The 27,162-nt window shown below is 43.7% G+C and overlaps 1 protein-coding gene across 2 annotated transcripts in view; it reads right to left on the bottom strand.

Annotated features, from left to right (window-relative positions):
- Nucleotides 1-2,779: 2,779 nt before the first annotated feature.
- LOC141084038 (tropomodulin-2-like) overlaps nucleotides 2,780-27,162 on the bottom strand; it is a 103,016-nt gene continuing 78,633 nt past the window's right edge. For both annotated transcript variants that reach the window (XM_073568426.1, XM_073568425.1), the window contains 7 exons: nucleotides 21,952-22,074; nucleotides 19,644-19,718; nucleotides 19,152-19,282; nucleotides 14,480-14,587; nucleotides 11,862-12,005; nucleotides 11,637-11,781; nucleotides 2,780-6,819 (listed from right to left, as the gene is read on the bottom strand). In XM_073568426.1, coding sequence (XP_073424527.1) covers nucleotides 6,785-6,819; nucleotides 11,637-11,781; nucleotides 11,862-12,005; nucleotides 14,480-14,587; nucleotides 19,152-19,282; nucleotides 19,644-19,718; nucleotides 21,952-22,074 — 761 coding nt within the window. In that variant the 3' untranslated portion in view covers nucleotides 2,780-6,784. The remainder of the gene's footprint in view (nucleotides 6,820-11,636; nucleotides 11,782-11,861; nucleotides 12,006-14,479; nucleotides 14,588-19,151; nucleotides 19,283-19,643; nucleotides 19,719-21,951; nucleotides 22,075-27,162) is intronic.

The raw sequence follows: 27,162 nt of genomic DNA, 5'->3' as shown, positions 1-27,162 counted from the left end.
TACAATGGCATACTATAGTTTAGGACGATAGTGAGGGAAGATAGTACCTGTATGGAAGAGCATAACACGAAAATATAAAACATGTGCAGAATATAAAAAGGCACAAATAGCACTTCTGTATTGTGACCTGCCACCTTTGCATTGTACTCACACGAACTGTAATGCTGTTGGGTATTTTAGTGCTAGTGAATCTCACAACTGATACATCATGGGGCGATTCATTAATAGCATTGCACATGCCATGAAGGGCTCGCTGGAGTACGACGCACCAAATTCATTAAGAGGCGCACATCACCTAATGAATTTGGTGCATCTTCTCAGTCAAGTACTAAAAAAGCATTTAGCACTTTTGCTGAATTTGACATGCGGGCATAGCCACAACCCATCCTGCCCTGGAGACAACCCGGCATCGGCCATTTTGGCACAACTGCTTCAAACTGGCATGAGACTGCTAGAGTTACTAAATTATAGCATAACTCCACATTATAGAAACATTTTGAGACGTTTCAAGCAGTTTAGCACCAGGTTTCTGACAAAAAATCCCAACACTTTGATATGTAGCCCTCTCTGTGTTTATCATTGTCTTCTGTCCTCCATAGAGACGTGAATGATGACCCAGCCACAATTCTTTTAGCCTTTTTTCAGCATTTTTTTACTTGACTTTTCCAGTGGTGTTTTTTTCCACATTCAGCAATGAAGGAACCACTAGCAGTTTCTAAAGCGGAGATGCTGGATATACACTCAGCGATGTCTGGGCATCTTTTAACCTTCCAACTGTAAAGTATAGAGCGTCTTCAGAGCAGAAAATATCAGAAGAATATCTTAACTTCTTTAAGTCTGCTTTCACATCGTGTGTTTGCACCATTTTGTTGGTCCCATTGAGGCTTATGTCCGAATCCCCCGCAAAACGGGATTCGTGTGTATGCGCTGATGGGGTCATAGACTATAATGGTGCAAACACAGCACACGTGTTCTCTACCGTGCATTCATTTCGGGCATGTACGACTGGAGGCAGACACTCTTGTAAGTGTTTTTAATTAGCTTAAGGTTTCAAAAAATGCCAAGCGTTTAGAAGTGACAAGTCAGTACACCAGACATTTCCTGCTATGAAGCAGATTCATAATTTAAAATAAAGTCAATGGCAGGGCTACAAAACTGTCACAGAGACGCTTGGACGTCTTTCAGAGTGTTTTGTCAATGTTTTTTGAGGCGATTTTACCTCATAAAATGGTAGTGTTTTACTCACTGGTTAATGGAATTCAAAAAATGTGAGAAAATAGCTCACAAAACATACTAAAAAAACGCTCAAAAACCATTTACAAAACAAAAGCAGAAAAAGACTTCAGGAAACGTTAACAAAGCGCTAACAAAAAGTAACATAGGCCAAAAAAAGCCTAGAAATTGCAACATTTCCAGAAGTGGATTCCAATTGGAAAACTTGTCGTTTTTGACTGCCTCAATGAAACTCTGTGTGTACATACCAATAGAGTACATGTGCAGCAAGTCCTGACATTGCTGTGCACAGCTTCATCCTTTCTGGCATTTTTTAGTGCTTTTTCACATTTATAACCCCAGAGGTTACCAGTTGCTTGCAGTTTTGGGATTAAAGGGGTTGTCCGGGCTTTTCACATAATCTCAGTACATATCTGGGCTGCAGAATTATTGCAATAAGTAATTTACTTTCTGTCACTGGTTTGCACGGTTTTCTAGATATTCTGAACAGAACGTCCAAGGGGGGGGTGTTATGGCATTGAAATGAGAGCTAGTCATAACCTCCTACTCTACTCCAAACATGCCCTCTATAGCAACAACCCCACCGTCCATAGCTACAGGCCCTCCCCATCCACATGAAGAAGCCCTCATCACACAGTAACAAATCCTCCCCCTCTAGCAGCCTCACTGCAGAGAGCAGACCACCCAGCTGCTCCTCCCCCAGACACAAGCTGAACAGTGATCTATGGAAAGTGAAACTAGTGAGGGAAAATCGTCCTGTATTCTGGGACAGGCTGCTCCCATCAGTATTTGTGTCATTAGAGACACAGTGCTCACACATACACTGCACCAAATCTGCTGCTGTGTGAAGACATCAGTGACACAGAGCTGTCTCATTCACACAGCAGAGGTTTTGTCACACAACAGAATACATCAGTGACTGCCATCCCCTGTGCAGATTAGAAGCTGCAGACCCCCATCACTGGCCATAACACAGTCTGTTCTCACTGCTGCCAGCAGCCTGGGACAGTGAGGGAAGGAATTACTGATAATGAGTTATGTATTGTAATCATGGAGTGGAACAGAATACAGGACGATTTTCCCTCCTCACTAGTTTCACTTTCCATAGATCACTGTTCAGCGTGTGTCTGGGGGAGGAGCAGCTGGGTGGTCTGCTCTCTGCAGTGAGGCTGCTAGAGGGGGAGGATTTGTTACTGTGTGATGAGGGCTGCTTCATGTGGACGGGGAGGGCCTGTAGCTATGGAGGGTGGGGTTGTTGCTATAGAGGGCATGTTTGTAGTAGAGTAGGAGGTTACGACCAGTTCTAATTTCAATGCCATAACACCCCCCTTGGACGTTCTGTTCAGAATATCTAGAAAACCGTGCAAACTAGTGACAGAAAGTAAATTACTTATTGTCATAATTCTGCAGCCCAGATATGTACTGAGATTATGTGAAAAGCCCGGACAACCCCTTTAAGGACGCAGTTATGCCATATGCAAGCCAGTGTGAATAGGAGTCATGAAGTTGCAGTTTGGTCGGCTGTGACAGGTTACATCACATCATGGCTATTTCTACCATGGAATTTATGAGCTGTATATATTCTTTTACAATAAGATATAAATTAATAGCACCATGTTCCCATACAAAGATATAGACAGTTCAACAGGGTGCTCATAATATCCAACACTGATATTCCATTTAGTGCAGTATACAATGTCATTCACAACAAAGCATATAGGTTTGTCATTTCCCATGCAAAATGGCTAGCAGTGTAAACATATCCATTAGTGTTTGAACATAGTGTAGTAGATTCTCACATTTTATAACATCAGACACTGTACCATATAATGCACGATACGACAGAAAAAGCTGCACAAAATTATACATCTTTATATAATTTGGGCTATTTTGTATGAGAGAGGGTTTTAAAAGTGCAAACAGACGAGGGCTATGAAAGTTTAAGCTACCTGGTCCAATTAGTTCCAACAATATAGCTGTAAGGACCAAGTGATAGGAGCTGTCGGCTATGTCTGACATCCAGCTGAAAACGCATCTGAAAGGGACCCTGTCAGCAGTGACTCAGAGAAAACATCTGCGGCTGGGGGCAAGATGACTACATGACACTCCCAACAGGCAGGGTCACCGCAGCTTCTCCCCACCCACCGACATCGACAAGCTCTCCCTTGGTGGGTGCATATGGAGAGTCCTGTAAGTCAGGCAGGGAGAGAGCCTCTGTGACTAGTCACACTAGTCGCATTATCACTATGGTGTTTAAGAGTAAAATATGCAAGGCTTCCATTGCAAGGCCAATGTCAGATTCATGCTGCTCGTGGTTCGGTCAGCACGGTGACAGAAGAGTAGTTTGACAGAAATTGTTTTTGTAAAAATGACATCATTTTTGTTGCGGTTTTACAAGCTAAATCCAGAAGATGGTCTAGCAGGAAGTATTAGACCATGTTCACACGACACAATGCCGGTGTCTTTTTTTGGTTACAGTTTTCCAAATCGTGGCAAAAGAACATAGCAATAGCACAATTGCATTGTGTGAACATGGCCTAAGTGTTTCTAATAATTGTAAAAAAAATAGGGATCCAACGCTGCTTCCATTCACACTGTGTGTGTTAAGGCCAGTTTCACACGTCCAGGTAATTCCGGTACCGGAGCGATCCGACTGGGAAATGAATGGAAGTAGCCGGCGCATGCTCAGTAACTAGCGGTGATGTCACCGCTCATCACTGAGTGTGCTCTGTTCCATTCATTCCCCAGTTGTTTACAGTCGGCAGCGGCTGTATTAGCAGTGTTCTGGGTGTAAACGTATTAACCCCCGAGATGGATTTACGCCGTGGGACATGACTGAGCGTCGGACAGGTAATGTATATAGTTGCTTTATTATTTTCACTTTTTTGCAGAAGAACGAGGGCTTCGCTAAGAAATTACCTGTGTAATAAAGATTATAAAAATGTGTGTGTTTTATTCTTTCATTAAAATACTTTATTCTTATTGTGTGTGTTTATTTAACCCTTTATTTACAGTAGGATTAGTAATGGATAGGTGTCTTATTGACACCTCTCCATTACTAATCCGGGCTTAATGTCACCTTAGAATAGAAAGGTGGCATTAACCCCTTATTACCCCACTTGCCACCGCTACAGGGCAAGTGGGAAGAACCGGGCAAAGCTGGGCAGCTGGAGGCTGCTGTTTTTAGGCTGGGGGCAGGCCAAGATCAATTCCGGTACCGGAGCTATCTGACTGGGAAATGAATGGAAGTAGCCGGCGCATGCTCATTAACTAGCGGTGATGTCACCGCTCATCACTGAGTCTGCGCTCTGCTCAATTCATTCCCCAGTTGTTTACAGTCGGCAGAGTGTGACCTGTGAGAGGCCTAAAACAGCAATGATGAAACTAATTACATTCAGCAGCTGATAAACCATCTCCATGGTGCTCACCAGGAAACAGTCCAATACTAATGTAGGGAGAAAATGGGGCACCCACCACTGTGCGTTAAAATTACCTTTATTTGCGGTTCCAAACAGCGACTGTGAAGACAATGTGGCTAACCGCAGTTTCGCGTCTAAGTCACACTTCTCCTAAGCCATGATGACTCAGAGAAAGCATGGCTTACATGCGAAACGGCTGTTAGTCACATTGTCTCCACAATCTATGGTGAGTGCTCCATTTTCTCATTACATTACTAATGGTATGTGCACACGTTGCGGAATGTTCCGTGCGGAATGTGCTATTTTTTCAGAATCCGCAGGTCAAAATCTGTGCGTTTTACCTGCTGATTTAGTGCGGATTTTGTGCAGATTTCCCCTTCGTTTTTACACCTGCGGATTCCTATAATGGAATGGGTGTAAAATGCTGCGGAATCCGTACAAAGAATTGACATGCTGCGGAAAATAAACCGCTGCGTTTCCACGTGAATTTTTCCGCAGCATGTGCACAGCGGTTTTTATTTCCCATAGATTTACACTGAATTGTAAATCACTAGAAAATCTGCAGCGGATCCACAGCAAATCCGCAAGGTGTGCACATACCCCAAGTGTTTCTATTCTTCACATTCCTATTGAATCCCTCCATAGTTTTGGCTAAGAAACTGAGGCAATTAAAGAAACAAAACTCTTTGTGTGAAACTTTTAAGCAGATCATATGTTCCCCATTTCCTATACAGGTCCTAGAACAAATGGGTAGGTGGTCATGCATAACTTTGGCCTTCTCCATTGAAAATTATACAAGTTATTGAAATAGCCAAGCACTAACCAGCTATGAGACGCTTACAACATATTCTGCGGATAAGAGAAAAATGTCTAAAGTGAAAAAAAAAAATCATTTCAATATGTGGCAGAGCTCAGAAAGCTAACCTTGCCCACAACACAGCTTTCTATATCATTGCCTATTGGCAGTGAGCTGCTTATCAGAGGGGGAGGCGGAGTTGGACCAGGATGTATGCAGGCAACTAGTCCGGCAGTAATAATCTCCTGGTATTGAAACAACAGCACACAGCCTAATAAATGACACATCACTGAAATCAGCATCTCAGCCTCAGATTACATAGAAAAATACTGTTGACAGATTCCTTTTGAGATCACAACTGTCCATCTTTTAGTACTAAATGCTATATATCCTGCAGTTATGGTGGAACTGTAAACTGCGTTGTCAGCACAGACAGCAGACATGGCAGAGCTGCAGATGTTTACTCAGTGTATGATTAGACATCTTGTCTTCAGAAAATTAGGCATTGCTACAAAAATAAGCATAAGACGTCATTCACACCTCAGTATTTTTTCATCAGTATTTCATATTTTATGCTAAAACCAGGAGTGTCTCCAAAACGCAGAAGCTAGTTATAGTTTTACTCTGTAAATCCACTCCTGGCTTTGGCTTATAAACACTGATGCAATATGCTGACGTGCGAATGAGGCCTAAGACATAGAGCCCTGTGCACATTAAATAAATACAGAAGTTAAACCGACCTCTCGCCATCAGCTTGGAGGAAGTCAGCAGGAAGTAGGATTTTTCGGCATTACAATTGTATTATACTGTACCATTCCTCAGTTTGACTCGTGAATAGCCGGCAAAAATGCAGGACAGTATTGGCGAAAGTAATAGAAATGATATAAGAAGGTAAGCTTATGTCTGGCCGCTGTGGACATTCCAGAGGATCCCAGCAACAATTTAGTCACTGCTTTAATGTATAAAAAATACATAAAACATGCCAACTGATGTAAAATTAAATCATACACAAAAATTATTGAAAGATGGCAATGCATTGTCGTGTGCCCCCTTATAAAAAAGTGAGGTCACACGGCAGCACCACAGGGTTGGCAACGCCAGCACTTCACTGACCGTCATGGGTTGTAGGTCACATTTAACCTGTTCTGAAGGAACATATGCAAAGTACAAGTGCAGGTTCTAAAAAAAAAAAAACATATGTATTAAAGTCTTCGTATGTCAGCAATATAAAGTAGTCCAATCGGACTGTATCACATTAGTGCAGCTATCTGTTCCACAGGTTGGCTTCTCCTTCTTCCAAAAGAAGACAGCATATGTATTTTCAGCATTCCCCCATTTACTGATGCTCCCTTTCTACTCTTTTTTGGCGGACTGCAAAGATAAAGAAAAAAAGAATTCAGTTTATTCAAATCTGCATATTTTTCTTACACTTATTCAAGTGTACAGAATATTGGAATTAATCATGTAAAGTAATTGGTAATTTGGAAAACTGTTTGCACTTATTTCAGTGAAAACATTAGAAGTGTCAGAACCGTCCAGGTTTAAAATTCCTGACATTTGACTACAAGCAATTCCAGTAAATGCCACCAGGTTGCGATAGCGTCAATTAAAGTGTATATTGAAGTCCGCTGCAGCTCGTCCATATGGCCGATGCAAAAATATGCGGTTTGGGAGGAAATGTAACAAAGCACACCACCAAAATAACATTTTTGCTTCAGCTATTTGTTATTCCAAAATCCTACCCTTTCTACCACGAAACTCAAGCACTTTATTTAACGGCAGAAATATAGATTTGGCAATTTGCAGAAATTACTTAACATACTCATTTACACGACCGCTGCAGTCAATCACTGGCCTCAGCGGTCACATAAATGATGTATAGCTGGTGATTGCTGCAGGACTGTTATGGACCACTCAAGGGAAAGGATTAAATACGTACATAATGCTTATATTATAATTTTAATCCATTTTTAAAACTCATAGACTCCCCCTTTTAAGTTTCCAGGTGGCAGATCTGTTGTGTGACAAAAATCCTAAATCTCTTTATTCTGAATGTACTCGCATACATCTTAAATAACTGTGGGCTGGGAATGTATCTCTCCCGATTCCCCCAAGAACGTGTTTCCTATGGGGGCAGAGGAATGAAGCTGTTGGTTACATTCGGCCGCATCTACCCGGAGAACACAAGGATCAGATGTTTGAACTTGGAACATAAACTCCTAAGGCAGATCTGTAGCTTCTCTAAACAATGTCCTTCTACATTTGTTTGTAAAAAAATAATTAAAGACCCTCCATTGTTATCATTATTATTAATGACCCGCTCTGTGCGGTTCAGCAGTTATTATTCTCAGCTCTGCCATTCCTATCATAAAAGAAACTAGAAATACATAGAAGGAATGATTCTGTTTCGCCACTAAAATTAGTATGAGAAGGGATCACAGAGGGGAACTTGCCCTTCTCTCACTGACATAATCTGGAAATAAATGTAGATGACTCACAGAGTTGGAAGGAACGCTTGCTACAAGAGGATGAGGATGCCACCAGGCTTTACTATCAAACTTTTGATTCAGAGTAGGAAATAAGGTACTGTAGTTTCCAACCTTTTAGCATTAGTGTTTGCAGTTCTAGATAATAAATTCTATTTTACGTTAATAATGCCAATCTCATGTCCTGTTTTTTTTCTACAACGCTAGGTTAAATTTGTGAATCTGAAGAATAATATGCAATTTGCCTCTTCAGAGAGGACTAAGACCTAGAGCCACCTATTGGAAGCAATCCTAAAAGTCAATATCGACTCTTTAATGAGCCTTGCAATATGACTTAGGGTAAACACCAAACCTGAATCTCAATGTTTCAGGGTTATTGCCCCTTGTCAGTGCAAAGTATGAGATCTGATTTGGCTAGATGATAGGTTCTGGACTGGGTTTATGGAGTAACATTTGTCCTTGTGGAGAGTGACATGTTACCCCCTAGACCCCAGTCCAGCTAAATCAGATCTCATACTTTGCACTGACAAGGGGTAAACACCCCGAATCACAGTGTCTGCAAACTGAGATTCTGATTTGGCTTATATCCTAAGTTATATTGTAAGACTTGTTGAAGAGTCGATATTGAATTTTAGGATCTCTGCTTCCGATATGGAGCAATAGAGTTCCAGTGCCTTTTCTTTCTGAAGAGGCAATTTGCATATTTAATTTCCCAAAGGAGCATCCATAGTGTATAAGTCTCTTCACTCTCACATGCCAAGCTTGAAATGTCACTCTCCACAAGAAGAAATTTTACCCCTTAGAAATGAATCTGAAGACTAACATTTGATAATCTCTCTAGCTTTAAAGGTGTTTTCTGATCGACATTTAGGTTACGTGCACACATTGCAGATTTGTTGCGTTTCTGCAACTGTTTTTCCGCGCAGAAATGCTCCAAAAACGCAAGTGATTACTTAAGCAATGTTAATCAATGGTATTCTTGTGCACATGCTGCGGAAATTTCTATCCTTATTTGCAGCGTTTTATTTTCTCCGGAACTGCAGCGTTTCTGCACCCATTGACTTCCATTGAGTCAGTCAAATCTGCAGCAAAACCGCAGGTGTAAAAAGGTTTGCGGAGTTGCTGCAGATTTACTGCCAAAAACGCTGCAGAAAAGGAAATGATGTCAGAAGGAGGAAGAGTGTGGGCGGAGAATATGTGTGAGCGGAGAATATGTGCGTGTCTGTCTGTGGGTGTGTTTGGGTGTCTGTGTGTGTGCTGGTGTCTTCGGGTGTGTGCGGCTACACTACCGCCAGTACTGTCAGTCACAGCGCTGCGGGATCATGCTGGCAGATGTCAGCGTGATTCCGCAGCTGACTGTGACCTGCAGTAAAAAAGCAGGCGTGGGCCGATGAGACTACTGCTGACATTGGGCTATGTCTGCTGTCACTGATAACAGTGACAGCAGGTGCCGCTGATGGGAGAGTAGTACCATCTGCCGGTGCCTGTGTTCACAGTTAAAAAAAAAAAGTAAAATTGCATACATATTCACATAAAAATAACCCATTATAGTCACCTCACACCAAATCAGTGACACCTTCGTCTCCTAGAAATAATGTAAAATAATAAACCAACATATACTCATCTGTCCGCCATAGTCCAGGTAATCCGAGTGTCCCATGGCGATCTCACGTGTACAACAGTCACATCGGGGATGTGACCGCTCTATCTGGCCTCTGGCGATACATTGACAGGAGGTAATCACTCCCGCAGTGTATCACAGCGCTGCCGTGAGAGTTCACCAGAGTTCATCAGCTCCGGTGCTCTCACGGCACCGCTGCCTGGGCAAGTTCTCACGCAGAGGTGCCATAAATGAGAGCACCGGAGCTGATGAACTCCTGTGAACTCTCGCGGCAGCGCAGTGATACACTGACAGGAGGTAATCACTCCCGCAGTGTAGCGCCGGATGCCAGGTAGAGTGGTCACATCTCTTGATGTGACTGTTCTACACGTGAGATCGTCGTAGGACACTCGGTAAATGGACTACAACGGACAGGGAGTATTATATGTTGGTTTATTATTTTATTTTTGTTGCAGAAGATGAGGTTGTCGGGGATTAGGCGTTCAATAAGTATAGTAAATTAAGATTCAATAAAGGAGTCTAGGTAATTATTTCAAATAAAGGACTTTATTCTGGCTGTGTTTATTTACCATACAACTATAGGATAGATAGGTGTCCTATAGACGCTTCTCCATTACTAAGCCGTGGGCTTGATGTCACTTGACAATACAAGGGTGACATCAACCCCACTTGCCACTGCTACAGGACAAGTGGGAAGAGTGAGGCTAAGTGCCAGAATTGGTGCATCTATAAGACGCACCATTTCTGGGGCAGCTGAGAGCTGATGTTTTTAGCCTGGGGTGCGCCAATATCTATGGCCCCTTTCCCAGGCTATTAATATCAGCCTGCAGCTGTCTGCCTAGCCTTTGCTGGTTTGATTTTATAGGAGGACCCCATGTCAATTTTTTCTGAGGTTCCCCTGTAAACTAGCCAATAAAGGCTAAGCAAACATCTGTGAGCTGATATTAATAGCCTGGGAACCTTTATGGCTATTGGCTCCTTCCCAGAATATTAACATCAGCCCTCATTCGTCAGCTTTTCCTCTGCTGGTTATGAAAATTATGCGGGAGCCCACGCAAATTTTTTTTAAATACTTTGAAAAATTAACAGCTATTACATTTCACACAGATTTCGTGTATGTGTGTGTGTCTTTACTTAACTCTTTATGTACCATTTTATTAATGAGGGTATCTGGCTGATACCTGTTCATTACTAAACCTTGGGCTTGGTATTACATACATATATATATATAACATATTCACTTATATTTGTTTTGTGTGTGTAAACATTATATTTGAACATGGAATGTAATGATATTATGGTCTTCAATGGAGAATGAAAAACAAGAGGTTGAACAAGGAAATTACATCACAATTCTTTTTTTTAATACTAATATATGTTTATTTAGCTTACAAAAACGCATACATATCCGCATGAAAATCCGTATCAAAACTACACGGAATTTCAACTGCGTTTTTTGCCAAGAGAGGCAGAAACCGCGCAGAAATTTCCACAAGCAAGTCCGCAACGTGCGCACATAGCGTTATAGAGTATCCATAGACTCTATGCCATACATGTGTGGTACAAGTACTTGCCACCTTTGGAACATGTACCTACTCCAAAATAGGGGGTCACCTGCCCAATTTAGTGAGGAGGATGCTAGATGCTGTATCCAGATGGAGAACCCATAAAGCGGTGGGTCTCTCCATTCTCTTCTATGAGAGTCCCAGACACAGCTGAGAACGCTTACCTGGCTAATTCCCATAGAAATGATACACCATAAATACCTAAGATCAGATTACTGCTTTAAACCTCTCTGGCACTGTTAAATTAACTTTCTCATGTGTTTTCTGGAAGCATTACATGACCACTACGATTATCCAGATGAATCCAGAATGATAAGGCAGGCAGAACATCTACAGAAGTGCAATGTTGACATTGGGAGCCGCTTTCCCTTATGTCGGTTCTGCCTGGTTGGAGAAGACTCCCTCATCTGTGATGTCTGACATCTGCTGATCACATTAGTATGGCAATTGATATCTCGTATCCCTTACGGCCACATTACTGCTCCATGCTGGTAATAACATCACATCAGAACTCACCTAAGTCATTATTCTTTGTCATGGCTGCAGCTACGCGGGTCCTTGGACCTTGCTGTGTAAACTGATATCCAAACTTAAGAATAGCCGAATTCTCCTCAAGCATCTGAGCGATTTCCATCTCCACGGCGGTCCCCAGCTGCTGTCTCTGCAGACGAGGAGCTAGATGTAAGATGGGTCTGAGCTGTAGCAGGCTCTCCACGACTAAATAAATGATTATTCCATTACCTGATTAGCAATCTTAATCTCGGTGAGGGTTCTGTTTTGCTTCAGAGCTTCTACAAGGGCCAAAATCCCAGCTCCCGTCATGAAGTTCGTTTCAACGTTGAGACTTCTCAATGTTTTATTAACTTTTAACATGTCTGCAAAAGCCTTTAAAATGACAGTCTGGTAAGGGATGGGTATGCCACAGACATTAACAAACACTTTAGTAGAGTGGCAAACTATTGGTGCAGCCACATAGGGGCCCGAGAGGTAAGGGGCCACTCCTACCTCTAAGGCAGGTGTAAGTGGGCTGCTAAAGGGCCCATATATTGTTCTTGTGTCTGTTCCGCCCCTGCCTCTTATTCTACGTGTAACGCATAGTCCCCGAGCAAAAGCAAAGTACTGAAAACTATTTCATAGTGGAAAGCTAAAGCAACGTTCTCAACCATTCTGCTTTAATAGTGCACAGCCTATAAGATACTGTATATATGCCTAAATGTTAGCGGCTTTGCACAACCCAACACCAATGTATCACCGATCTGCAGAAAGACTTGTGATCTAACAATGCAGCTCTCCCACAAGGAGTAGTGATGGTACAAGTAAGGGCAGTGGGGTGGCCTGCCATATTAGTTCAGCTAAATCTAAATTCCCCATGAGTATATGGTGTAAACCAACGCAAACACGTGGAGAAGATACCAATCCATCATGCTGATTGATCACAGGATCAGTGCTAACCACTGCCCATCTGGTGGGTACTTTGGCTGCCTCGCACTCTAAAGACAAACCAAAAGGGAATTTATATTGTGAGAGCCCGATGGGCATAGTGATAAAGAGGTCTGTAAAATGCTGTGTGGAATATGATGGCGATATATAAGCAAGTAAAATAAAAAAAAGGTACAGGACGGCCCAATAGGATCGCTGCTCTGTAAAACTCATCTACAATTGTTCATGTCTACCTATTAGTCCAGGACTCACAGCTGTCAGGTAGCTGTGATGGGTGGGCTCAATGTCACTGCCTTGGGGACAAAATGAGTATACGGCAACAATGTATATATGGTAACATCACAAATGTAGTGAAGTCATAAATGTTATCAGGTGGACTCATAGTGGGCAGTCTGCATATCTGCTAGATAGCTGCTGTGGCTGCACCACTGGCATGGACGCGAGCTGTGTCCCCTTTATAGTCCCTTTATGGCAGGTGACTATATGATCGATATGATGTGACATCAGTTGAGGGCGTTAACATGTGTGTTGGAGGTGGTCTGGGGTCATAGGCTAGTGGATCTCCTGTAGGGCACCGTGGTGTGTGATGACATCAGAATCAGACATTGCCTGATGTGTTCCTCCAGGAATAGCAGGTGATAACAGCCTAACAGCAGGTGATAACAGCTTAAGGCCAGGGTCACACTAGCGTATAACACGGCCAAGTGCTATGCGATAAAATATACTGAATAGCACTCAGCCCAGTGTTAGTTTGTGGGGCAGATCACATCGGCCATTATGTTCTCATACCGATTGCCGAGGGTCATTAGCATATCATATCCTTTGCTCTCGCATCGGATGCCATACACTAGTGTTTTTCCAGCCTAATAATCAGTGTGACCCACTGATGATGTCACTTGGTGGTTGTCAGAGACATGCACAGGTAGGTTCCCAGTAAAACCTAAGACTAGAATAAAGTCACAGTGAGGATTTCATCATAAGGGTGCATGAGCTTATAGTCGGCCATGTCCGTGACATTGCTACAATCACCATGGGAGTGACGGCACTGGAGTCTTAGGACTTCATGGCTATTGTCAGTAGCTGTGCTGTGTCCAGATGTACAGGGAGTTGGGATGGCTCACTTCTGGAACTCTTCCCTTTATATTCTGTAGTGGGTAATGAAACCTCGTGGGTTAACATCAGTGTCCTGGTGACACCTGGCAGGTTTGACAAGGACACTCTTATGGTTCAGCCTGTATGGATATTGAATAGTGCCCTGAAATACAGAGCTGCGCCCAGCTAATTCCTGCAGTCCCATAGAGAATGAATGGAGATGCGCATGCTCAACCTCTGCTCCATTCAGACAGGGCTTTCCACAGCCCTATTCTTAGGATTTGTGGGGACCCCAGCAGTTGGACCCCCAGCAGTCAAAAAGTTATCCCCTATCCTAAGCAAAACCGGACTCATTCGCAGGAAATCCGCATTTTTTTCGCGTTCTTTTGTGCGGATTTTTCGCGTTCTTTTCCGGAGCATCCTAATACAGTGAACATGGTGGCAAATCCGCAGATTTTCTGCAAAATTAATGAGCATGCTGTGTTTTTTATGTGGAAAAAAACACAGCATGGGCACAAAAATTGAGGAATGCATTCTAATAATGGGATGCTTAATGTGTGCGTTTTTTGAGTGTTTTTGCAGGGGAAAAACGCTAAAAAAATGCGAAAAATCCTGAACGTGTGCACACAGCCTTATACTACACACAATTACCAAAGCAATTACAGCCCCCCATCCCATTATATAGCCCCCTAAACTATCCTACATCTTATCATAGCCACATTGTACGAGATTCTGCTAAATGTTACGCTCCTTCATAATTACACATTTACATAATATTTGTAGCCACAATTCTATCAATCAATGGTTTATGCTTCATATATACTTACAATAGCTACGGGATCATTGCTTCGTGTTGCAGCAAGGCTGAAACATTTCACATGGGTATTCGATTCTAAAGACTTTGCAAATTCCTTCAGGGTCGGTATTGGGATATTCTACAATTCATTACAAAAAAATAACAATGGTGTCAGCCAGAAAACAAAAATCAGGCATTACCTGTTATAATGTGTGCATCTACATCTCGTCTCATGAGTTTTAGGTTTTATATGGGCCTCAGTGTCAAAGACAAAATAAATAAGTTACTAAAAAGCCTCGCTCACACTAGCGCATAACATGGCTGTGTGCTATCCGATGTTTTATTGGATAGCGTTTGGCCCAATGGGCCAGTGGAGATCTGCAATTTTTTTCTCATGCCGATTCGGCACGATGCGAGTGTATCTGATAATCGGATCACGTCCAACCATACAAGTCTATGGGTGTGTGTGAAGCATTGGACTGCACTCGGATGTCATCTGAGTGCAAGACGACATTCGAGGACCGAGACAATGGAGAAGATGGAGAAATTAAGGTCTCCATCTTCTCCACAGCTTTGCTGCGATTATCTCAGAGAAGCGGATCACAATAAGACAGGCCCTCTTAAAAAAAAAAGGAGATATTGTCATCTTCAAGAGGAATGTCTTGCTGCTGGTTACTGAACCTCCCATTCACTGGTGGCTCCGAAATGTCACCATGTTCTCATTATATGGCCCTCGGTCCTCTGTCTGTCCAGTCTAGTGGGAAGACAGGCTGCAAACAGCGCTACACAACTAAGCTCCCAAAGTGTGCAAGAACAAGGGCTGGAGTGCTTTACAACAGAACACGTCCCTCAATACAGTGCTGCGTAATTCTGCGTTATTAGCGTGGGATCCCTACTTTGCAGCCTCATTTATTAGAGTGGAGCAGTTACAAAGACAATCTCTCTCAAAGGAATTTGTGGTAGTGCTGTAGAAAAGTCACTAAACTCTCGCTGAAGATTTCAGGGCCAGCTTTCAGAAAATCCGCTTTCACAAGCAGGAATCTTACAGCACTTATGGCTCAGTTCACACTGACGCTGTAACTGCTAGAAAAGTGGACATTTAGGATGGATCCAAAAGGGTCTCTTTTGTAAGAGATCCTGACAAACACCATTAACCATAAATGATCCATTTTTTAACTTCTGTTCAACACACTGGACATTACTAATCAGCGTGTGACAGAGTGCCAAGGGCCCCCCAGTAACATGGACTCTGGGGGCCCACTGCTCACATCTATGCAAATGGCACATTACCCCTAATCTTCTATATAATCACAAAATGGCAGTTTGTAAAAGGAATGATGAGATGTTCACTTTGTCTGAGCAGAGTGTGTATTGTGTCAAATAGGAGATGGGGGGCTACCGGGGGATTCCCTGGTTCTCCTTTGGGCTTCGTAATAAGCAATAGACAAGAAGATCGCACGTATGAACAGAGCCTTAGGTGAGGCCTGCAGTAATCACAGAAAAGGAGATCATTCTCGTACATCAGACTTTATAAGGGTACAGGAATCCACAAAGCGCAGCACAATCAGCGGAAGAATACAGGAGAAATCAGACGAGCTGCAGTTCTAAGAATCTCTTCTGCTCAGCTTAAAGTGAGACATATTTTTTTAAAATCGTAACCTCTCTTCTAAATGTCTTTCTACCAACATAATTTCAGTATAGCAGCCGGCGATGGGAAAAGAATATTTTAATTGTTGCCCCTCGTTCGCCCTCACTGAAGCCGCAGTTCTCTCGGGCTGACGGCTGAGTAAACAGCTCCTCGCTGTATGCGGCCATTAATAAAGCTGTAGCCATTGTGCAGTGAGTCCTTAGAGACCAGACGTGTCTCTGCTGATCATCTCAGGTGGATGGCATCGCGCTGACAGCTTGCCAACCCTCTAAAAAAGAGGTGCAGAACCTTTCTAAACCCTTAATAACCAGGTCTAAAGGGGCCCTGATGACCACATTTTTCTTCTTTTCTCTGCATCTCCATAATTCAGCAGAAATTGTTTTTTTTTACTGATGTGGTTCTGTTTTATGCGGCAGACAATGTCATTTTTTCGGGGATGTTTTGGTGCACATATAAATTACTGGTGGTAATTAAAATAATTATGGAGGCAAATTCTCAGAGAGATCTATGGCTAGCCCATAGCCCTGAACAGCTCATTTACATATAAGAAAACCATGGATCTCTCTGGAATAAGACATCGGATACACGATATCAAGGAATCAGTTTATTCAGATTTCTATGACCTACATGCCCATATAGACGGCTTAGGAGGGCTGACCCTACTGATAGATTCGCTTTAAAGAGTTGGACTTTGACTATTAGGCCGGGGTCACACTAACCGACGCAAAATACGGTCCATAGTTTACAGGCGTAATACGGATGAATGACCCCTAAATAGTGCTCCGTAGGTCATCCGTAATCAAGGTGTGGTCGCGTATTTTGCGCATGTAAGCATCCGCATGTAATCCGTATGCTGAGATTTTCTCGCCGGCTTGCAAAATGGACATTCAATGGAGTCCTATGACAGGGTTTATAACACAAACGAAAGAATAGATATAGACACATAGAATACACACACATATATATATATATATATATATATATATATATATATATATATATATATACAGTGCCTACAAGTAGTATTCAACCCCCTGCAGATTTAGCAGGTTTACACATTCGGAATTAACTTGGCATTGTGACATTTGGACTATAGATCAGCCTGGAAGTGTGAAATGCACTGCAGCGAAAAAGAATGTTATTTCTTTGTTTAATTTTTTTTTTAAATTGTGAAAAGTTTATTCAGAAGGTCATTTATTATTCAACCCCTCAAACCACCAGAATTCTGTTTGGTTCCCCTAAAGTATTAAGAAGTATTTCAGGCACAAAGAACAATGAGCTTCACATGTTTGGATTAATTATCTCTTTTTCCAGCCTTTTCTGACTATTTAAGACCCTCCCCAAACTTGTGAACAGCACTCATACATGGTCAACATGGGAAAGACAAAGGAGCATTCCAAGGCCATCAGAGACAAGATCGTGGAGGGTCACAAGGCTGGCAAGGGGTACAAAACCCTTTAGAAGGAGTTGGGCCTACCTGTCTCCACTGTTGGGAGCATCATCCAGAAGTGGAAGGCTTATGGAACTACTGTTAGCCTTCCACGGCCTGGACAGCCTTTGAAAGTTTCCTCCCGTGCCGAGGCCAGGCTTGTCCGAAGAGTCAAGGCTAACCCAAGGACAACAAGGAAGGAGCTCCAGGAAGATCTCATGGCAGTGGGGACATTGGTTTCAGTCAATACCATAAGTAACGTACTCCACCGCAATGGTCTCCGTTCCAGACGAGCCCGTAAGGTACCTTTACTTTCAAAGCGTCATGTCAAGGCTCATCTACAGTTTGCTCATGATCACTTGGAGGACTCTGAGACAGACTGGTTCAAGGTTCTCTGGTCTGATGAGACCAAGATCGAGATCTTTGGTGCCAACCACACACGTGACGTTTGGAGACTGGATGGCACTGCATACGACCCCAAGAATACCATCCCTACAGTCAAGCATGGTGGTGGCAGCATCATGCTGTGGGGCTGTTTCTCAGCCAAGGGGCCTGGCCATCTGGTCATTTCATATCGGGTTGGGGAATGATTTGACAAAAGCCGGCAATTGAATTAGCGGCTATTCTGCTATGAAGAACTCTGTGACATATAAATAAATATATATATATTTGTGTGTCTCAATGACATGTGTGTATGTATATATATATATGTATTCTATGTGTATATATATATTCTTTCGTTTCTTTATTAAACCTGTCTGTGTGAGTTTACTGTATAGCGCACTGAATTGCCGGGTTTTCTAAAAGACACCGGGTGCGTATTTCTCGCAAGTCAAATGTGTGGTCCATGTGTAATGCGTATTTTTAGCGCACCCATAGACTTGCATTGGCGTATTACGGGCGTAGTACGCTGACAATCGCAGCATGCTGCGATTGGCACGGACCATGGTATACAGACGAGAAATATACGGCTAATGGGAGCTGCCCCATAGAGGATCATTGGTCCGTGTGTAATGCGTGCTTTTAGCGCCTCTCACTCGTCCGTATTCCTCGCCAGTGTGACCCCGGCCTTATAGTATCTATCTCCAGTAGATGGAACTACAGATTATATACCTTTTATTCCCTATGTGGTCAAAAGAAAATATGGTTTTGGCACCATAATAGCCGCTTGAAACAAGATTATTGCTCTGAGTGAAAGAAATGAAAGATATATTGCATATCGTATTGTAGATGTACATTTCTGTTAGCCATGAATGGTGCCATATCTAAAAGATTATTCATTTTTTTCTTACTTCTTCACATGGAGCATTATCTGGTTTGCAAGGCTACTTCCATCACATGGTGTTTTCCGAGAGGAGAAACAGCACTAACCAAAACATCACCATGAGACGGATGGTGTGGGTCTTCTGACTGTAACTAACATCAAGACCTGGTATAAGGCTCTTCGGGTGACCCCGTTAAAGGGAATCTATCAGCAGGTATTTGCTATTTAATCGTAGAGCAGCAGGATGTATGGGGCAGAGAGCCTGATTTATTAGGCTGTGTGCGGTGGTTTCAATGGGAATGTTATAATCTTATATTACATTTCTAAAATTCACACATTGATCTTAGCTTATGAAGACAAACCTTAATGTTGTTCAGGTTGACATCAACAAGGAAAGGATCATTAGCCTTTATCCTCTGTAAAGCATCTTCCACATTAGTCGAGTTTGGGGGATCTTCAAACGTAGGTTTTACCTTTTCAGCTTTCACCACATCTTCAATGGATAGTCATTAAGGGAAACAGATGGGCAGGTTAGCTTATGTCCCGACTGGAACCATTCACATCACCTGATATATGAGATTTAGCGGTTGGGCACTTGTAGGAAGCGATGAACGTTAAGACTAAAGCCACACAGTGTGGTTTTGCCACCGTTACAACCAATATGTAATTAACTGTATGTGGTTTTTGCATACATCTAATCATGCTATGGCACAGTCTTTGCCCAAACTTAATAAGCCAATTTGATCAACAAGGAAAATGTGTCCTGTCTGTAACATCAGTAATGGAAAAGACAGTGATTCTCCAGCTTCGTGTGTGATAATAGGAGGCTTGTACACGACATTACATATTCTTACTTCTAAGTTCGGGTCTGTCTGATCCATCTTCATTTCTCTGTGGTCTGCTGGAAAAATGCTGCACTCCTAAGACAGCTGAAAAATGGAGAGCAGAATACAGATATGAGATAAGACCACGGCCTTGTAATTGAACAAGCTAGCACAAGAAGAAGCCTGCATGCATAGGTGCATTATGTCTGATTAGCGTAACCCACATGTTGTTGTTTAGAATGAAGGAATTTCTTCTTCAACATGTTCCACCAGTAATACATAATAGATTTTTTGTTTTGCTTCATATTTGTCATAACTTGCTTCTTTAAGAAATCATTACTAAGAGATTGCTGAATAACAATTTCCTATATCTTAGGCTAGTTTCACACTAGCGTATTTTCCATGCAGCGCACGGCGCCGCTAAGCCCCGTCCCCTGCCGGCTCCCTGCCCGCCCCATCCGGTCATTGCCGCCTACTATCACACACGGCTGCATGCGATCTGCGCACCCTATCTTTAGCATAGGGTGCGCAGACCGTGCGCTAGTAGGATTTTAGCGTGCACTGCGCACTTTTGAAGGTGCGCCGGTGTGCGCCGAACGCACCATGTTGCATTTTGGCACGCTCGGCGCACCTTCAAAAGTGCGCGGCGCACGCTAAAATCCTACTAGCGCACGGCCAGCGCACGGTCTGCGCAGCCTATGCTAAAGATAGGGTGCGCAAATTGCATGCAGCCGTGTGCGATAGTAGGCGGCGATGACCAGATGGGGAGGGCAGGGAGCCGGCAGGGGACGGGGCTTAGCGGCGCCAAGCGCTGCATGGAAAATAAGCTAGTGTGAAACTAGCCTTAATTGTGCAGTGCAAGTTAAAGGGAATCTGTTAGGATCAGCCCTCCTAAGCTGCCTGCATGGGCATGTAGGTCATAGGAAGCTGAACAACAATGATACCTTGACATCTGTGATCCAATGTTTTATTCCAGAGAAATCTATGTTTGTCTTATATGTAAATGAGCTGTTCAGGACAAAGGGCCGGACACTGATCTGTACGAGATTCTGCCTCCAGAGCTTGTTTTAAATGAAAGGGGGAGTTACCAGTGTGAGACATGTAATGGCTGACAGTCTGCTCTCCTGATCTACACATCTCACATTAGTAACTCCCCCTTTCATGTAAAATATACTCTGGAGGCAGACTCTCAAGAAGATCAGTGTCTGCTCTATAGATCGTAAAGAAAATTTGTGACCTTCATGCCCATATAGACGACTTAGAAGGGTTGATCCTACTGACAGATTCCCTTTATCTATATGAGCATCTCTGTATGAACAGCTGGATATGTCCAAAATTACATTACTGACCAGAAAACATCAGATTGGATAATATTAGCTCTCAATTACACCTTCTTTGATTTGGACGCTGGTCACTAGACTACATTTGATCACTATTTCTCAATTCTTTAGTCACCAAGACATAATGACGTTGCACACGTTCTGCATGACACATGAGGCTTTTGCAGCTGACATCCTCAGCGCCTCTAACACGTTCTAAGCCCCCTGATGTCATGATGCATGAAGCTTAATGAATAGGCCTCACATGACTCCATGATTGCAAACACCAGAGGTGCCCAGGATGCCAGCTGCATAGGTGATCACTGTCCTGGTTTAGCTGCCATGTAGGACCAGACTGTATGCTGGACCCGGGCAGCATAAATCTCTTTGCTCAACTCTATTACATCGTTTTGCCTTATCCTGCCTCTATGCTACACTACGTTGCTATTTCTGTTGATCCCTTTCTCAGTCTCAGACCACACATGCCCAATCTTCTGTAACATTGCAGCTCCCAGGCTGATCTTCATAACAGACAGGACATGCACTATTGACAGCCTTTCTCCAGTCCTGATAATAGTTAGAGAGAAAAGTTTCATACTATAAAGCTATGTGCACACGCTGCGGTTTTTGCTGCGGATCCGCTGCGGATTTAGCCACTGCGGATCTGCAGCAGTTCTGCAGACAGAGTACAGTACAATGTAAGTCTATGGGATTTACATTCCGCTGTGCACCTGCTGCGGATTTTCAACTGCGGAAAAGCTGCGGTTTTGAATCCGCAGAAAGAATTGACATGTCAATTCTTTCTGCGGATTCCTCTGCGGTTTGCCACCTATTCCATTGTCCAGGTGTCAAACCGCAGGCCAATCCGCAGGTAAAATCGCAGGTCATTTTAGCTGCGGTTTTACCTGCAGATCCGCAGATACAAATCTGCGGGTGAATCCGCAGCGTGTGCACATAGCCTTATAGAGAGTATATCGGGTACAGACATTAGTTTATATGCAGTTATTTCTGCCACTTACTGGCAAGGTCACTCAGTTCTGTGTCTGTGGCACTTGCAAGAGCTTCTTCCAGTTCAGGCTCCAAGGTCACCTGCTCCTCTGGCTCCCGCTCCAGGGGCATATGCTTGGGAACAAATACCTTACCTGCAGGAAAACAAAAGAACATAGAAATCAGTTTTGCACTTCCTAGCAGCTACTGTGCATTCACTATATAGAACCATACAGTACTGCACTAACACATGCAACCGGTCTACATATATAAGGTGAATTAAGTTTTGAACGCGTCACCAATTCTCTAAGTAAATATATTTCTAAAGGTGCTATTGACATGAAATTCTCACCAGATGTCAGTAACAACCCATCCAATTGCTCTGGAGGAATGTTTAGTTTATTACTACTATTTACTAATATCCAGTTGGGAGTATGTGATCAGGACAGCTGAAGCAAATTGCATCGTCTTGCAATAAATTAAAACCATAGTATACAGAGTACATAGATAGAAAGACAATTGTAAGTTTTATAAATAAAAGGTACTCTGTGGAGTATGTGTACAGTGGTCTCCACTTGGAACCGTTGGTTGCATTTTTCATAATTGACATCCTAATATTCCCTTATGTATCACTGTATTTGTCTCATTCATGATACTTTCTTCATAATTACTAACATGTTGAACAGTCAATAAAGCTTCAATAAACATATACAGTGGGGAAAAAAAGTATTTAGTCAGTCAGCAATAGTGCAAGTTCCACCACTTAAAAAGATGAGAGGCGTCTGTAATTTACATCATAGGTAGACCTCAACTATGGGAGACAAACTGAGAAAAAAAAATCCAGAAAATCACATTGTCTGTTTTGTTTTCATTTTATTTGCATATTATGGTGGAAAATAAGTATTTGGTCAGAAACAAGCAATCAAGATTTCTGGCTCTCACAGACCTGTAACTTCTTCTTTAAGAGTCTCCTCTTTCCTCCACTCATTACCTGTAGTAATGGCACCTGTTTAAACTTGTTATCGGTATAAAAAGACACCTGTGCACACCCTCAAACAGTCTGACTCCAAACTCCACTATGGTGAAGACCAAAGAGCTGTCAAAGGACACCAGAAACAAAATTGTAGCCCTGCACCAGGCTGGGAAGACTGAATCTACAATAGCCAACCAGCTTGGAGTGAAGAAATCAACTGTGGGAGCAATAATTAGAAAATGGAAGACATACAAGACCACTGATAATCTCCCTCGATCTAGTGCTCCACGCAAAATCCCACCCCGTGGGGTCAGAATGATCACAAGAACGGTGAGCAAAAATCCCAGAACCACGCGGGGGGACCTAGTGAATGAACTGCAGAGAGCTGGGACCAATGTAACAAGGCCTACCATAAGTAACACACTACGCCACCATGGACTCAGATCCTGCAGTGCCAGACGTGTCCCACTGCTTAAGCCTGTACATGTCCGGGCCCGTCTGAAGTTTGCTAGAGAGCATTTGGATGATCCAGAGGAGTTTTGGGAGAATGTCCTATGGTCTGATGAAACCAAGCTGGAACTGTTTGGTAGAAACACAACTTGTCGTGTTTGGAGGAAAAAGAATACTGAGTTGCATCCATCAAACACCATACCGACTGTAAAGCATGGTGGTGGAAACATCATGCTTTGGGGCTGTTTCTCTGCAAAGGGGCCAGGACGACTGATCCGGGTACATGAAAGAATGAATGGGGCCATGTATCGTGAGATTTTGAGTGCAAACCTCCTTCCATCAGCAAGGGCATTGAAGATGAAACGTGGCTGGGTCTTTCAACATGACAATGATCCAAAGCACACCGCCAGGGCAACGAAGGAGTGGCTTCGTAAGAAGCATTTCAAGGTCCTGGAGTGGCCTAGCCAGTCTCCAGATCTCAACCCTATAGAAAACCTTTGGAGGGAGTTGAAAGTCCGTGTTGCCAAGCGAAAAGCCAAAAACATCACTGCTCTAGAGGAGATCTGCATGGAGGAATGGGCCAACATACCAACAACAGTGTGTGGCAACCTTGTGAAGACTTACAGAAAACGTTTGACCTCTGTCATTGCCAGCAAAGGATATATCACAAAGTATTGAGATGAAATTTTGTTCTGACCAAATACTTATTTTCCACCATAATATGCAAATAAAATGAAAACAAAACAGACAATGTGATTTTCTGGATTTTTTTTCTCAGTTTGTCTCCCATAGTTGAGGTCTACCTATGATGTAAATTACAGACGCCTCTCATCTTTTTAAGTGGTGGAACTTGCACTATTGCTGACTGACTAAATACTTTTTTTCCCCACTGTACAAGGGCAGGTATATCTGTAATACGGTACTCTGTAACAATACATTCCCATAAAAACTTTAGAGAGAATGAGGTGGGATTGTGGGTTTACTTAGGTCTTTTCCCTGGTCACACATGTTCACAGGGAATTTAAATGTTTTCTAACTACAGACCAAATACAGGGACCTTAGCTACAATTATAACCATACATTTAGTTTCCACCTGTTGTGCAGAAAAAGCTCAAATATTCAAATAGTCGGGCATAGTCTCAGTGCAATGTTCCACCCCCTGATTTTTGCATGCTTTGCCGCCTTCCTCACTGAACTGTTCCGCCCCCTGATTTCTGCATGCCTTGTTGCCTTCCTCAGTGCACTGTTCCGCCCCCTGATTTCTGCGTGCCTTGTTGCCTTCCTCAGTGCACTGTTCCGCCCCCTGATTTTTGCATGCCTTGTCGCCTTCCTCAGTGCACTCTTCCGCCCTCTGGTTTTTGTATGCCTTGCCGCCTTCCTCAGTGCACTCTTCCGCCCTCTGGTTTTTGTATGCCTTGCCGCCTTCCTCAGTGCACTGTTCCGCCCCCTGATTTCTGCATGCCTTGCCGCCTTCCTCAGTGCACTGTTCCGGCCCCTGATTTCTGCCTGCCTTGCCACCTTCCTCAGTGCACTGTTCCGCCCCCTGATTTCTGCATGTCTTGCCGCCTTCCTCAGTGCACTGTTCCGGCCCCTGATTTCTGCATGCCTTGAAGCCTTCCTCAGTGCACTGTTCCGGCCCCTGATTTCTGCATGCCTTGCCACCTTCCTCACTGCACTGTTCCGCCCCCTGATTTCTGCATGCCTTGTTGCCTTCCTCAGTGCACTGTTCCGCCCCCTGATTTCTGCATGCCTTGTTGCCTTCCTCAGTGCACTGTTCCGCCCCCTGATTTTTGCATGCCTTGTCGCCTTCCTCAGTGCACTCTTCCGCCCTCTGGTTTTTGTATGCCTTGCCGCCTTCCTCAGTGCACTCTTCCGCCCTCTGGTTTTTGTATGCCTTGCCGCCTTCCTCAGTGCACTGTTCCGCCCCCTGATTTCTGCATGCCTTGCCGCCTTCCTCAGTGCACTGTTCCGGCCCCTGATTTCTGCCTGCCTTGCCACCTTCCTCAGTGCACTGTTCCGCCCCCTGATTTCTGCATGTCTTGCCGCCTTCCTCAGTGCACTGTTCCGGCCCCTGATTTCTGCATGCCTTGAAGCCTTCCTCAGTGCACTGTTCCGGCCCCTGATTTCTGCATGGCTTGCCACCTTCCTCAGTGCACTGTTCCGCCCCCTGATTTCTGCATGCCTTGCCACCTTCCTCAGTGCACTGTTCCGCCCCCTGATTTCTGCATGCCTTGCCACCTTCCTCAGTGCACTGTTCCGCCCCCTGATTTCTGCATGCCTTGCCACCTTCCTCAGTGCACTGTTCCGGACCCTGATTTCTGCATGCCTTGCCTCCTTCCTCAGTGCACTGTTCCGGACCCTGATTTCTGCATGCCTTGCCTCCTTCCTCAGTGCACTGTTCCGCCCCCTGATTTCTGCATGCCTTGCCACCTTCCTCAGTGCACTGTTCTGGCCCCTGATTTCTGCATGCCTTGCCACTTTCCTCAGTGCACTGTTCCGCCCCCTGATTTCTGCATGCCTTGACTCCTTCCTCAGCACACTGTTCTGCCCCGATTTCTGCATGCCTTGAAGCCTTCCTCAGTGCACTGTTCCGCCCCCTGATTTCTGCATGCCTTGCCACCTTCCTCAGTGCACTGTTCCGGCCCCTGATTTCTGCATGCCTTGCTGCCTCCCTCAGTGCACTGTTCCCCTCCCCTGAGCAAGCGCACATCCATTGCCAGGCTTTACTTCAGATAACAATGTAGCCATCCCAGCACAAGGAAATGTGACTGCTACAGTTAATCACTGGTAATCAAGCACAACCAAGAAGTGGAGGCTAACGAAGACTTAGGGAGTATTGGAGCAAGAGCAGCAGGTGTTGGAATTTTTTTATGCTGTTCTAAGCTTATTTTTGTTCTAAACTCTAGAGGTAAACAACGTCTTTAAGGCAGGGGTTACACTTGCAACTGCAATGCGAGAAACTCACATCAATACCTGGCACTGCCACCGGCACTCGGGACCGGAGTGTGCGGCTGCTTGTATTTCTATGCTGCTGAGCACTCCGGTCCCGAGTGCTGGCGGCAGTGCCGGGTATTGAGGCGAGTTTCTCGCATTGCAGCTGGAAGTGTGACTGTGGCCTAAGATATAAAAATCTCATTAAATTACAAAATAACATACCCTCTGCATGAACTCCATGTTAAATACACAAGGTTACACCCTTGTCCGAGATGGTTTTTTGGCCAAATACATTTGTCCACTTTTCATCATACAGAAATTTGGCCTGTGCCCTGCTAAACACAGTCACGGGAGAATATTTCATCTGCCAACAGTCATGTGTGATCAGTCTCTGGTCAGTATGACTTTCCTCTGTGCCCTGTTATGTAATTCTAACAAATAAACTCTATGGTACTGAGAAATGCAGCCGCGATGTTTACAGACACTGGGGATTGGATTTCAATGTCAAGTAGGGAATTTGTTAAAACTCAAGAACTTAATAAATAAAATGGAACATTTTTGTCTTGGGCGATAACTGCACACACCCTTTGTGTTAGCAGGATAGAACAGAAAATACTATGACAAGAAAAAAGTTCCAGAATGTCTAGAGCCTAGGCGAGCTGTAGGGCTGGGGTCAGCTTATAGCACGTGCTACTCAAGATGAAACCGGCATTGTGTTCTGTCACTTGCGTATAACTCAGATATGTAACTTCGTAGCAACTCACAATCAGGTTACTCTTTTCTGTTCTAGTCTGACACAGACTTTATCGCTATAGTCTTCTAGCACGACCACGTACATGGAGCACTCAGTTGGCACTATCATGTACGTGCATCACTCACATGGCAT

Source organism: Dendrobates tinctorius, unplaced genomic scaffold (assembly GCF_039654945.1).
Source record: "Dendrobates tinctorius isolate UK_male_01 unplaced genomic scaffold, ASM3965494v1 ptg000022l, whole genome shotgun sequence".
NCBI lineage: Eukaryota > Metazoa > Chordata > Amphibia > Anura > Dendrobatidae > Dendrobates > Dendrobates tinctorius.
Note: the sequence above shows the minus strand (reverse complement) of the source record. Positions and strands in the feature narration are given on the sequence as shown.